This window comes from Mustela nigripes, chromosome 1 (genome assembly GCF_022355385.1).
Source record: "Mustela nigripes isolate SB6536 chromosome 1, MUSNIG.SB6536, whole genome shotgun sequence".
NCBI classification, from domain to species: Eukaryota; Metazoa; Chordata; class Mammalia; order Carnivora; family Mustelidae; genus Mustela; species Mustela nigripes.
In genome coordinates, this window is record NC_081557.1 from 133467000 (window position 1) to 133479712 (window position 12713).

General features: G+C 36.9%; 1 protein-coding gene across 5 annotated transcripts in view; it reads left to right on the plus strand.

The window, feature by feature from the left end:
• Positions 1-12713, plus strand: part of DDX60 (DExD/H-box helicase 60) — a 123039-nt gene that overhangs the window by 63658 nt on the left and 46668 nt on the right. For all 5 annotated transcript variants that reach the window (XM_059374208.1, XM_059374209.1, XM_059374205.1 and 2 more), the window contains exons 26-30: positions 687-845; positions 3925-4072; positions 5365-5517; positions 7647-7751; positions 10071-10271. In XM_059374208.1, coding sequence (XP_059230191.1) covers positions 687-845; positions 3925-4072; positions 5365-5517; positions 7647-7751; positions 10071-10271 — 766 coding nt within the window. The remainder of the gene's footprint in view (positions 1-686; positions 846-3924; positions 4073-5364; positions 5518-7646; positions 7752-10070; positions 10272-12713) is intronic.

A 12713-nucleotide genomic window follows, 5' to 3' on the forward strand; every position in this document is an offset into this window, starting at 1 on the left:
GATCCCAGGACCCTGAGATCATGACCTGAGCCAAAGGCAGAAACTTAACCCACTGAGCCACCCGGGCGCCTCTCTTTTTTGTTTTTAAACTTCTTTTTCGCGGGGCGCCTGGGTGACTCAGTGGGTTAAAGCCTCTGCCTTTGGCTCAGGTCATGATCTCAGGGTCCTAGGATCCAGCCCCATTGGGCTTTCTGCTCCGCCGGGAGCCTGCTTCCTCCTCCCCCTCTGCCTGTCTCTTTACCAACTGTGATCTCCCTCTCTCTGTCAAATAAATAAATAAAATCTTTTAAAAAAATGAATAAACTTTTTCTCATCTTGTATTTTTTTGGGCACGGGGCAATCAATCCCTTTTCTGTGTATAAATAAAGAAAATCCATTGTTCTATGTCTGTTACTTGTGGAGTATCTTACCTAGTCTTATGGGAAAATTTTCCATGGGCTCTCATTGTTGTTGCCTCAGGGGTAAGGTCTGCACAAGGAGGGGAACTTACTATTTACTATCAGGTAGTTAATAAGGAGTCTGATGACCCAGAATAGCTTGTTTGCCTATTCAGGATAAAACTCATAAAGATGGATATTAAAAGCTCAATAGGTATATGTCAGGATGTTAACAGTAGATGGAAATACAATTTAAATTTTATTTATGATACAATTTTCAGGGCAAATGGTCTTTTCATTTGCTTGTAGATTCAACTTAAGCGATGTGGAAAAAACAGCTAAACGGGTGAGAAGTTCCCTGGAGAAAAAGCAAGAGAGTCAAAGGCCTCCCAAAGCTGACAAAGAAGCCCATGATATGACTAACAAACTTCGAAAAATTAAAAAATCCATTGAGAAACAAAGGACAATGTAAGTACTTAATGAAGCAAATTAGTGGTTAAGGGTTAAAATACTCCACAAGTCGAATTGGAAACACATTGAATGTATTGCAAAGAAATTCTAGTTATTGCTTGAACTTATTTGCAAATTGTGTAAATTTGGGTGGAAGAATGGGGTAAAGATAAGTGGTCATAATATTTATGTACATATTCTTTAGTTGCATAGATGGGTCTCATTTAGGACTTCAAAGAGGCAGAACCACAGCATATGAGCATTGGTAGATTATGTACCTGACATAATCATCCCTCGAAATAAGCGTATGTGACTCCAACTTTCAGAGCAAAGTCTCTGAGGAGTTAGTCCTCCAAGCAAAGTCAAAACACGTTATCTTGGGCCACAGCATGGAGGTGTCACTGATTTATCCTCACGGTCACATAAGTGAACGTTGAATGAATTGGAAAATTGATTGAAATGCCAGTTTTATGCTTGATAGAATTTTGCTTTTGACTCCTCTTCTTTATTCTCATGCCTAATCCTGACAACTCTAATTAAAGATGTTTACTGCCTTCCTATTATTCTCTCCATCTTATTTGCCACCTGGTGTACATGCTTATTATTTCTTTCTTGAATGACTGCAAGGGTCTTCTTTTTAGATTCCAGAGGGTAAGGTTCACTGCTCTCCAGGATAGCTAACGATTGCTCTTGCTAACTTTCAAATTGATTAAATTATTCAATGTTCAGTATTCTTCTTTCCTTCTTCCTTGCTTCAATGATAAAGTATACATTTTTTGGATGTTGTTGGCATGCCAACAGGTTTTGGGCTTTGCCCTAACTTTTCCAGTTTTACTTCCTACCACTCTCCTCTAATAATGTTCAACATTTATTGTTCTCCTTACATGACCTGTTCTACTTCTATGTTCTTCCACAATCTGATCCATCTGCCTTAAGTACACTCCTTTCGGATTGTCCCCAAAGCTTACATTCATAATTTTGCTATCTCTTCTCTGAATCTTGCTAGAATTCCCCTGTTAAATTTAGTACTCTTTTTTTCTGTGTTCTTGTTACATTTTCAGTATTTAGTAGATCAGTTATTATAATGCATTACTGTTATTTTTCACTTGTCTTTCTTTTTCCTACATTATTAATATTTTCCTCTTTTTATCTGCAGTGCTCAGCACATTGCTTGGCAGGTAATAGTCATTTCATAAATATTTTTAAATGAATCTGAATAATCAAACTCAGATATTTCCTCAAAGTAGACACAGTTTTTAGAACTTCTCTGATTCAGATTTCTCACATTCTAGAGCAAGTTATAATTTGCGGCTGACCTTTCTTCTTAACTTCTCTCTGCCTGTTGTGCTGTTTCCTTGGAAGTAGTGAGAGGTGAAGAGCCCAGACAGGGACAGAATAGGAATTATAATCCTTTTCAGTAACTGATCTTTATTTATTTTTTTAAAAGAGTTTATTTATTTATTTGACAGAGAGAGATCACAGTAGGAGAGAGGAAGGGAAGAGATCACAGAGAGAGAGGAAGGGAAGCAGGCCCCCTGCTGAGCAGAGAGCCCGATGTGGGACTTGATCCCAGGACCCCGAGATCATGACCCGAGCCGAAGGCAGCGGCTTAACCCACTGAGCCACCCAGGCGCCCCCAGTAACTGATCTTTAGACAATTTTTCTTCAGAGCATCATTTCAAATTGGATTAGTGACCAACAATTCAAACTATAAAAATATAAAGGATGCTTTAATACCTTGTTCAGTATTGTCATTATATGGAGGAGACCCTGTGTTTTGGAGAGTACCACTCTGGCCCTCTTCTATCTATATCTATTCCTATAATGTTATGAGTCAGTGGATCTTAGGAGGCATAGCCCCCTGAAGCTCCTTCTCACCCTTTTAAATTCCACATTATCATGGAGGTATATTTATTGAGGTAGGAGAGAATATATTTTATTTGGCAGTTTGTTACCTTGATTTAAAACTTACAGTTAAACATCAATATGTGGGTCTCCATTAGCACTCTGCCGCATGCTCTGCAAACATTAATGCCAGGCCTTTCCATAGTCATATCATTCTCTCTTGAGTTAAGGATAATGTTAGTTGGAGGAGGGAACTCTTAGCGATGGGATACCAGTGAGCTATCTTCTCATATTTGGAGATGTCTTATACCCACAGCTAAGAGACAAAGTGAAAATAATTAAAGAAGGGGTAAGTGATCTGGGTGTCTATAAAAGGCCATTACATTGAGAGGTAATGGATAATACAGTCTGATGACATAGCCAGGGTTTATGCAACTATGCCTGAGGTAAGATTCTTCACTAGCATACTCTGAGATGGGGACATCTATGTAGGTGATTTATTGAAAGTTTATGCTCATGAGGGACCTATAGGAAAGTGAAAGAAGCAACAATAAAAGAGGAGGGGGAGAAAGTAAAGAAAATATGTGTGGATATGCATGCCTGAGTCTCATCCAATAGGGAGATCTGGGAGCATCACAGAATTGTCCCAGCTTGGGTCCACGTGGGTGATTTTTGTACCTCATATTAGTTAATTACTGGCCTTAGGTTTCTTCCTCTCTCCCAAGAGAGGTTGTAACTTCACAAGCATTTCTAGGAAGCTCTTGTCAGTTAAGGACAATTCTCCAGGGAACAGGGTAGCTGAGATCCCTTCCTTAACAACCAAACTCAAAGCTGTTGTAGCCTCTACCACAAGGAGAGAAGGACAATAGCCTGAAATTGGCAATGTGGAGCAAGGGGGACACCTACCTTACCTCCATGCTTGGTGTCATTAAGGCTGAAAAAGAGAAAATGATTGCCACTTTAGTAAGGGGAAGTGAGGTCATCTGGGGAGAACTGACTTTGGTAAGAGTGCTACTTGCAGCGGGGTGGGGGGAGGGAACACTCAGGGAAAATATGGGTAACTGGAAAATGTTTACTGAAGGACCCCAAGTTCCAGAGGCTAATGAGGATGTGGAAAAGGAAGTCTGAGTCAAAATAGTACAGATGTATATGGGAGTGAATGTCTGGGCGATGAGGGGATCTAGGAGGTCTCCGGCTCACTAAGGTAGCCAAATCTGACTATTCATTACTTAAAATTTATTTTTACCAACAGAGATGAAAAAAGCCAGAAAAATCCCAGAAAAATGGATCAAATGCTAATACATGAAGCTGAACATAATAATCTACTCAAGATTTTGGAGAAGAACCTGGAAATCCCTCAAGAGTGCACTTATGCTAATCAAAAAGCGATAGACACCGAGGTCAGCCCTTGGAAAGAAATACTCCTCTAGGAAATGACTTTACTCATCAGCCATTATTTCTCAGTTATAGACAGTGTTGAATGTAATAACTAAATGCAATCTCTAGTAGAATAGAATTCTCTCTGTGTGACCTTCTAGTTACACATAACTCTTTAGGGCTCTGCAGAGATTTTAGAGATTATTTCTTTCTTGTAACAATGAACTCTTGAGAGGGTCTGTCTTTTTATTATTTTTTCCATCACAAAGGGCTTCTTCACAGCCTGAATTCTAAACTTTAATTCCACATGCCTCATTTCAATATTTGGGTACATGTGGTTCAATACTCTTTAAATAATGTACAGTGTACACAGAATTTGTCAAAATCAGAAGCTGTCTATATTATAGTTAAAACATTCTACCAAAAGACATTGAAATATAAAAAAGTGCTATGCCATTTTTTCCTTAAAACTTTTTTAATGCAAACAATTCATGCTTAAGGTAGATGAATTTGAAAATACAAATTAGTAACAATAAAAACAATTCCATCAATCAGAAGTAATCACTGCCCTTCTGAATGAACCTTTTATATATTTTTCATTTATGACCACACATACACACACATGCGTGCACACACACACACAGTTCTATTGTATACCTTTTTTTTGAAAACTTTTTAATAACCATGAAATAACATCATCATTTGAATAGCTCCTCAATATTCCATTGCATGGATGACTATACAACTGAAGCATCTTTTGCTTTTGGATACTCAAGGTTTTTTTTTTTTTTTTTCTTTTATCTCCCCCTCATAAACAGTGTTTATCCCCCTTAGGGAATGGTTGTTTTTTAGGCCATTTGTGAATGATTTACAGAGAGAAGTAAGCACTTCCAGACTATATGGGGTAAGAAGCCCGCTCTGCCTTCCTGAAGAAGTCTCTCTTTCTCTCTCTCTCTCTCTCTCAGTCCATAGGGGGAACTTGTAAGGCTCCAATAGAGAATTGATTTCCCCCCAGGCAAAAGCAGGTCGTACACTCACACCTTCTCTGGGGTATTTCATCTACTGTTTTGTCTGTACTATTCACCCCTGAAGTGGGGTCAAACAGTGAGAGACAGTCTGTTCAAAGATTTGGGAATATTTCCTATAGTTACTGTTGCTGCTGTAAAATATTCTTTTTGCTCATGTCAATTTCAAGCAGCGGTGTTTCTTTAAAACTACGACAAAGTATGACCGTTACTTCCTTTAAATATTATTTTCTGATATAAATTAAACTTAGATAAATGATCAAAATCGCTAATACTCTTATTTCTCTCAGACTTTGCAGATGGTGTTTGATCGAGTAAAATTCACAAGAAAAGGTGCAGAGCTGAAGGCTTTGGCAGAAAGGGGTATTGGCTATCATCACAGCTCTTTAAGCTTCAAAGAAAAACAGTTAGTTGAGATTCTTTTTAGGAAAGGATTTATTAGGGTAGGTAAATTTTTTCATTTTAAAAATTGAAGCTCTGTCTATATGAAAGTGAATGTTCATGAAAGGAAAAAATAGTAACTTTTTTTCTCATCTAATTATATCCTTTATTTTTTTTACAACACATGATATCACTGCATATTCTTCCATCTCATCTAATTGAGGGAGAGGGTTTGAAATTTATCATTTAGTTTATCTCTTTTTCAAGAATTTAACTATTCCCTAAACAGATAACTTTTTCAAATATTTCTGCAGTGAAGTGTAACTCTTATGATCTAGGAATAACAATCTCTTGCTTTTTCATTTATAGTATCTAGGGAATGTTGTCAGCTGTTTGTATAATTTTGGTTACAGACATTCTTTCATGGGCTTAGAGGACACTTATAATAGGTTTTGGTCAAATCTTTTTTCAGTGTAATAGCTGAAGTAAGAGCAAGAATGTATCACTTCCTTAGAGCCCACTTCATACTTTGGCAGGTTTTAGATGAGTCACCACTAAATTCTCTCTCTCCCATCACTGATGAACAAGAGGAAGATTACTTTAAATAGCTTGAAAACCCAACCCTTACTATGTGTTATTTAGTATGTTACATGAGGATGCATGGGGATGGTCTGGATAAATCTATAGGAAGGATTAACATAATTTCTTAGTTTAAATCTTGAGCAGTATTTAAGAATAGCCTCTGAGTTTTTAAAAATTTTCCATATCAGATTTTTTGTCTGATGTATATTATATTTGTGTATGTGAGAGAAAGAAAGCGAGAGAGAGTGCAAAAGCAGGGGGAAGGAGAGGAGAGAATGAGAGGATATTACTCTATGTAGTATTTTTTTTTAAGACTTTTTTTGTTTCAGAGAGAGAGAGAGAGAGAACACAGAGGGAGAGGCAGTGGGGGAAGCTGACTCCAGCTGAGCAGAGAGCCTGATGTGGTGCTCAATCCCAGGACCCTGGGATCAGGACCTGAGCCGAAGGCAGCCCCTTAACCATCTAAGCCACCCAGGCACCCCTCTAGTTATTGACTTTTAAAATAAATAATTAGCTTGTTATTAGTTAAGAGACAGATTAAAAAATTACCTTTTAGCTTTCCTCAACATTTTGCCTTCAGCTCAGGTCCTGATCCCAGGATCCTGGAATTGAGCCCTGAATCGGGCTCCCTGCTTGACAGAGAGTCTGCTTATCCCTCTCCTTCTGCCCCTCCTCCCTGCTTGAACTCTCTCTCTCCCTCAAATAAATAAATATAATCTTTAAACAAAAAGGTCAATAACTAGAGACAAAATTTTCTACATGCTTATAAATTGGGGAAAAGAGGCACATGTATTTTTGGTTGGCATATCTTACGTCTAAAATAGTATATGCTAAGTAGTAGTGCCTTAATTACTATTAGTTTAATGAATGAATAATTAGATCACTCTAGAGAGGCAATATGGAAATAGTGATAGCTTTGTTATAGAAAACACATTTTTTAAAAAATGTATGTGTTCTACTTATAATATAAATTTAATGTTCTTTTCCATTTTTGTTTTTGTTAAAGAACTTTAGAAAAATAGTTAATAAGTCATGTGTTTCATTTTCACAAATGTAGACCTCAGTTATAGAATAATTAGAGAAAATTATTCCATATACTTAAGTATTACCTTTAAGACATGGCATATATGACAATGTAAAGAGAAAGAGAGGACCAATAGAAATACCCAAAATTATATGAGAAAATGAGCAAAAGTTGGAACATTTAAGAAATAAAGTTTTCCCTGCTCCTTTTTGGTCAGTTGTAAGGCAATTGAGGGGGGCGGGGATGAAACTGTGTTTTGCCCTTATTAAAACATATGTTATCTCCATTGAAATAACCTTCACAAATAAGCTGGAGGGGATGAAGTGGGCAGTGTCCCAGAAAGGGGTTTGTAAAAGTATTATTACCCTGCCATGAGGAAATTCCCTTTTTTAGTCATTCCTTAAGAAATAGTTACTGAACGCCTGTCATGTGCCAGGTACTCTTGTCAGTGTGGAGGAACAATAGCCAAGTAGGCCATCTCTGGCTTTCCCACTGGGGTTCAATTGAAGAGCAGAGAGTTTCAGGAAGTACATGGCACTCTACTGAAATACTATTTCATGAAGAATTGTTTTATTCTCTTTCTAGGTGGTGACAGCTACTGGGACACTTGCTTTAGGAATCAACATGCCTTGCAAATCAGTGGTTTTTGCTCAAAACTCAGTCTATCTGGATGCTTTAAATTACAGACAGGTATTGCAATATGCATACAGTCACTATTGCCTTATGAAAATATGGCCATAAAATGGTAAAATATGTGAGCTGTTAGTTTAAGAACATATTGCAATTCATGTGCTAGCACACCCTAACATTCATTCATGCCTGACTGTCTGGTTTAGCTGTGGTATTATGGTAGGCACATGAGTGTAGAATTACATCATGTGTAATCTGATGGCCATCATAATCCTGCTAGCAGAAATAGTCATCAAATATTCTAAGTGAAATAACGCAAGCAGAGACAGTCAATTATCATATGGTTTCACTTATTTGTGGAACATAAAGAATAGCATGGAGGACATTAGAGAAGGAAAGGAAAATCGGAGGTGGCCATCATTGGCCATCATTGACCAGATATGTGACTTTGGGTGAGATAGATCTTAACCGCCTGACCGTTTTCTTCCTGTCTCCAAAATAAGGGTGATAATTACTACTTCACAGCATTTGCAAGAATTAAATGAAGTTATTTGTAAGAAAGATAAATATCAAAGGTGCTAGATAAACATTTACTCATACATTTCCTGTGCACGTGTTTTTGCACTCTGGAGTTAATACTTCTCTCTTCTTTGCTCCCAATACACAGCCTATTACCAAGCCCACTTCGTTATTCTCCTAGATGTATTTGATTTTTGCCTTGCAATTTCTGTTTTCATTATCTCTCATCATACCTTCTTGGCCTTGTATTATTAAAACAATTCTCTTGATTTTCAATTCTCCTTACTCTTCTATGTCCCATACACAGTTTAGTTTGTATTCATATGGCTTCCCTGCTCAAGAATAATTTTTTTTAAAGATTTTATTTATTTGACAGAGAGAGAGATCACAATTAGGCAGAGAGGCAGAGAGAGAGAGGAGGGGGAAAGCAGGCTTCCTGCTGAGCAGAGAGCCTGATGCAGGTCTCAGTCCCAGGACTCTGAGATCATGACCTGAGCTAAAGGCAGAAGCTTAAACCACTGAGCCACCCAGGCACCCTATTTTTTTTTATTATATTTTTATTATCTTCTGTTAGTCACCATACAGTACATCGTTAGTTTTTGATGTAGTGTTCCAAGATTCATTGTTTATGCACCACACTCAGTGCTCCATGCAATATGTGCCCTCCACAATACCCACCACCAGGCTCACCCAACCCCCAATCCCCTCCCCTCTAAAACTCTCAGCTTGTTTCTCGGAATCCATGGTCTCTCATGGTTCATCTCCACCTCCGATTTTACCTTTCCTTCTAATGTCCTCCATGCTATTCCTTATGTTCCACAAATAAGTGAAACCATATGATAATTGACTTTCCCTGCTTGCCTTATTTCACTTAGAGTATTTGATGACGATTTCTGCTAGCAGGATTATTTTTTAAGGTATGGGCCAACATTCAAGTTTTTATCAAAATGCCCTCCTCCTTTTCTCTCTAAACACTTCTTATCCTTGTAGGCTTTGTTCTATCCAATATAACACTCCTCTTATTTCTCACTACTTTACTAACCCCTATCTTTCTGATCTCTCCTCCTAGGGCTGTGTTCTGCATGAGCTCTCCTATCCTATATCATCTTTGGGAGTCACATGCATTTTTCACTATGTGTTATAATGTTTCAGATGATAGACTTGGGAGTCAAAATGCCAGGGTGTGAGTTGGGTCTTCCACTTTCTGGGGTTTGACTACAGACAAGTTTCTTCTATCCCTCATGCCCCTATTTCTACTTTGTAAAATGGAGATAATGATTATATTTACCTCATATGGTTGTTGTTGTGAGGTCTATATAAAAACAGTTCAAAGGATTTAGCACTTTCTAAGCACTTAATATATGAGAACTAATACCACTTCCCTAAAGAGTTTGTTTTCAACAAGTAGAATTTCAGAATTTTATCTTACTCATGTATTCCTCAATTTGTGCACAATTTTTATGGTGACTTGTAATGCAACACACTGGTGTGTGAGAAAGGAACAAGGGAGAGAAAGTGGGAAAGGAGAGAATTGGTGTAATTAGTTCAGCTATAAGTGAATTTGAAATTAGGGTCTAGTCTTCTTGTTGTGCTCTGTTCCATCTGTATATCATGATATAAATATATAACATGATTTTTGGCCAGAAATAATTACATAATAATGATAAATTTCTCATTCTCAGCTCTGTCTTAGCTATGGTAAATTTCCTAAGTGCTACCCATTGGATTATAAGTTCTGTTTATATGCTGGTTGGACATATGTACAATGTATTTGCTCCAACCCTATGTAAAAGGCTTAATTCTTATACTGTGATGGAGAAAGTAGGGAAGTTTTACTTTGTGATTCTCTTCTGTTTCCAGATGTCTGGACGTGCTGGAAGACGAGGTCAAGACCTGCTGGGAGATGTATATTTTTTTGATATTCCATTGCCCAAAATAGAAAAACTCATTAAATCCAATGTTCCTGAACTGAGAGGACAGTTCCCTCTTGGCATTACCCTGGTCCTACGACTCATGCTGCTGGCTTCTAAGGGAGACGACCCAGAGGATGCTAAAGCAAAGGTACTGAGCTTGACATTTTCTGAGATGGAGTCTTGGCTTGGCTGTGGTTAGGTTTGCTCTTTCTTAGAAGTCTGTAGCAATAACTTTTAAGTTTCACAGGTTTTTATGCTTTGTAATGTCTTGCATAGTATAGGGTTGCGGCAGAGTAGGAGAATAATAATTAGTTTTGCTTGTCGCCTCTATCAAGCATAGAATTTGTGTTAGTTGGGCATTTGGAATTAAAGATTACTTTTTTCATGTGTGATTGGTATTGTCCTATAGTAGTTAAGGGTGCTGGCTATTGATTATATTTTATTTTATTTTTTAAAGATTTTATTTATTTACTCGGAGGGAAAGAGGCAGAGAGTATGAGTGGGAGAAGGGGCAGAGGGAGAGGGAGATGGTCTTATGCAGACTCGTTGATGAGCGCAGAGCCCGATGTGGGGCTCGATCTCATGACCCTGAGATCATGACCTGAAATCAAGAGTCAGATGTTCAACCCACCTTGGCACCCCTGGCTATAGATTTTAAAAGATCTGGGTTAGATTCTATTTTCAAAAGGAACACAATTTCTTGTGATCATTTCATAATAAAAGAGTTTATTTTTTGTAAAAAAGCAAAGTAACCCAAATTCATGAAAGAATATTTAATTAATGCAAAAGGTTAAAAGAAAGCAAAATCATACTAGGTCTCATCATCTGAAGACAGTCATATTATCATTTGCCATAGGGGTACCTTTGGTTTTCAAACACTGATATACTTGATTAGACATTGATTGATATGACTATAAACTTTTCCTGAGATAAATATTTCGTGTCTAATCTCACAATGAAATATTTAAAATTCATAATGAAACAATTTGGTTTTCATCCCTATGAAGTTGCATTGTTTTTGTGTATTGATTAATATGTCCAATTAAACCAGTTACTGTTTGTTGATGTGAGGAGTCTTTCAGGACTTCCTTGATGAGTTGGCTCTTACGTTGCTGATGTCTTACAGAGCAGGCACATATCATTTTAGACCAAAACTTCCCCATTTCTGCATTCTTAATTTTTGCTTCTGTGTAGGAGAGAAGAATACATCTTTTAGCAAGCTTTAAAAGATTTTTAAAGAGAGTTTATTAGAGTGGTTTATTTTCTTTGCCTTGGCGTGTTTGAGAAAATCTGTCTGTAATCTTCACACATGAAAGGCTCAAATATGGACATAAAATTTTTAGAATATTCCCTTTACTCTTCACATCAAAGTAAGAGAGTTTCATTTCCTCTGGCATATACTATTATGGTGGAGTAGACTCTTTTAGTATCCCCTAGTAGAGCCATGTAATTCCTATTTTCTTGTAGTTGATTTTTTTCTGCCTATGTATTTATATGAATTTTTAAAAAAATCCTTATATTTCAAATTCTTTTCCCCAGGATTTTCTGTTTTGAGGGTCATTTTCTAAATTGACCTTTTAGTTCTATGCTAAGAATTTTTAATCTTTATGTTTACATAAAACATGCTCATAGGAAGCTTCAGTTCAGTTTTTAAAATTTTGGTAAAACAAAAATAACATAAAATTTATGTTATATACATTTGCATTGGACAGTGCTCAAGTAGTTTTAGAACTAAGAAGAGATATCTTAAATTAGATTTTTGCTATTTGTTTCTATTTTAATTTGTTCAGTCTCTTATCAGGAAGGGTTATATTTTTAAATCAAAAATTCTTTTTCTGTACTCCATTGCTATGTTTTTCTTAATTATAAGAGAACCTGTGAAGTTTATCTTTCACATTGCTGAAGCTGCTGTCCAGAGTTTGTTCTACTCTTTTGTAATACACATGTGGATTTTAAGTCTGCTACTGGAATTTTAATTTTCCTGAAATTCTTCACTATTTCTTATATCACTTTTTTACATAATAAATAAAGTATTTTTTAGTGTCAATTTTTAATTGTCCATTTACCTTATGCTGTTTTGCCTTGTCTTGTAGAGGTCATATCTTACGGCATCCATTAAGGGTGCCAAATAATTTTTCAAAAAACTTTTTTGCTGCATAAAGAAAGCAATTTTACAGGTCAGCTTTCCCCCAGCCTTTTTTTCTTCTTTCTTTCTTATCTTTCTTTCTTTTTTTTTTTTTAAGAGTAAAAGTCAGTGTTCTTATGATGTTTCTACAGAAACTGATCCCTGATCATCTTGTTGAACTAACCTCTTCCTGATTTCCCACACGAGCCTAGTACCTGCTCCATGGATATTTCAGACACATTACAGTCTGAGGACCATGGCTTTGCTGTTTCTTTTGCTTGTAGTATCTTTTCTCGGATATGTGCATAACCTCACTCCTTTACCTCATGCAGCTTTTTTCTCTAACATTACTCTCAGTGAAGCCTACTGTCACTGCTCTTTCTAAATTTGTAAATGTATCTCCTGTCCGCTGCACCACGTTCATTTATACATAACATGTATCACTCCTTACATAGCACAAATATC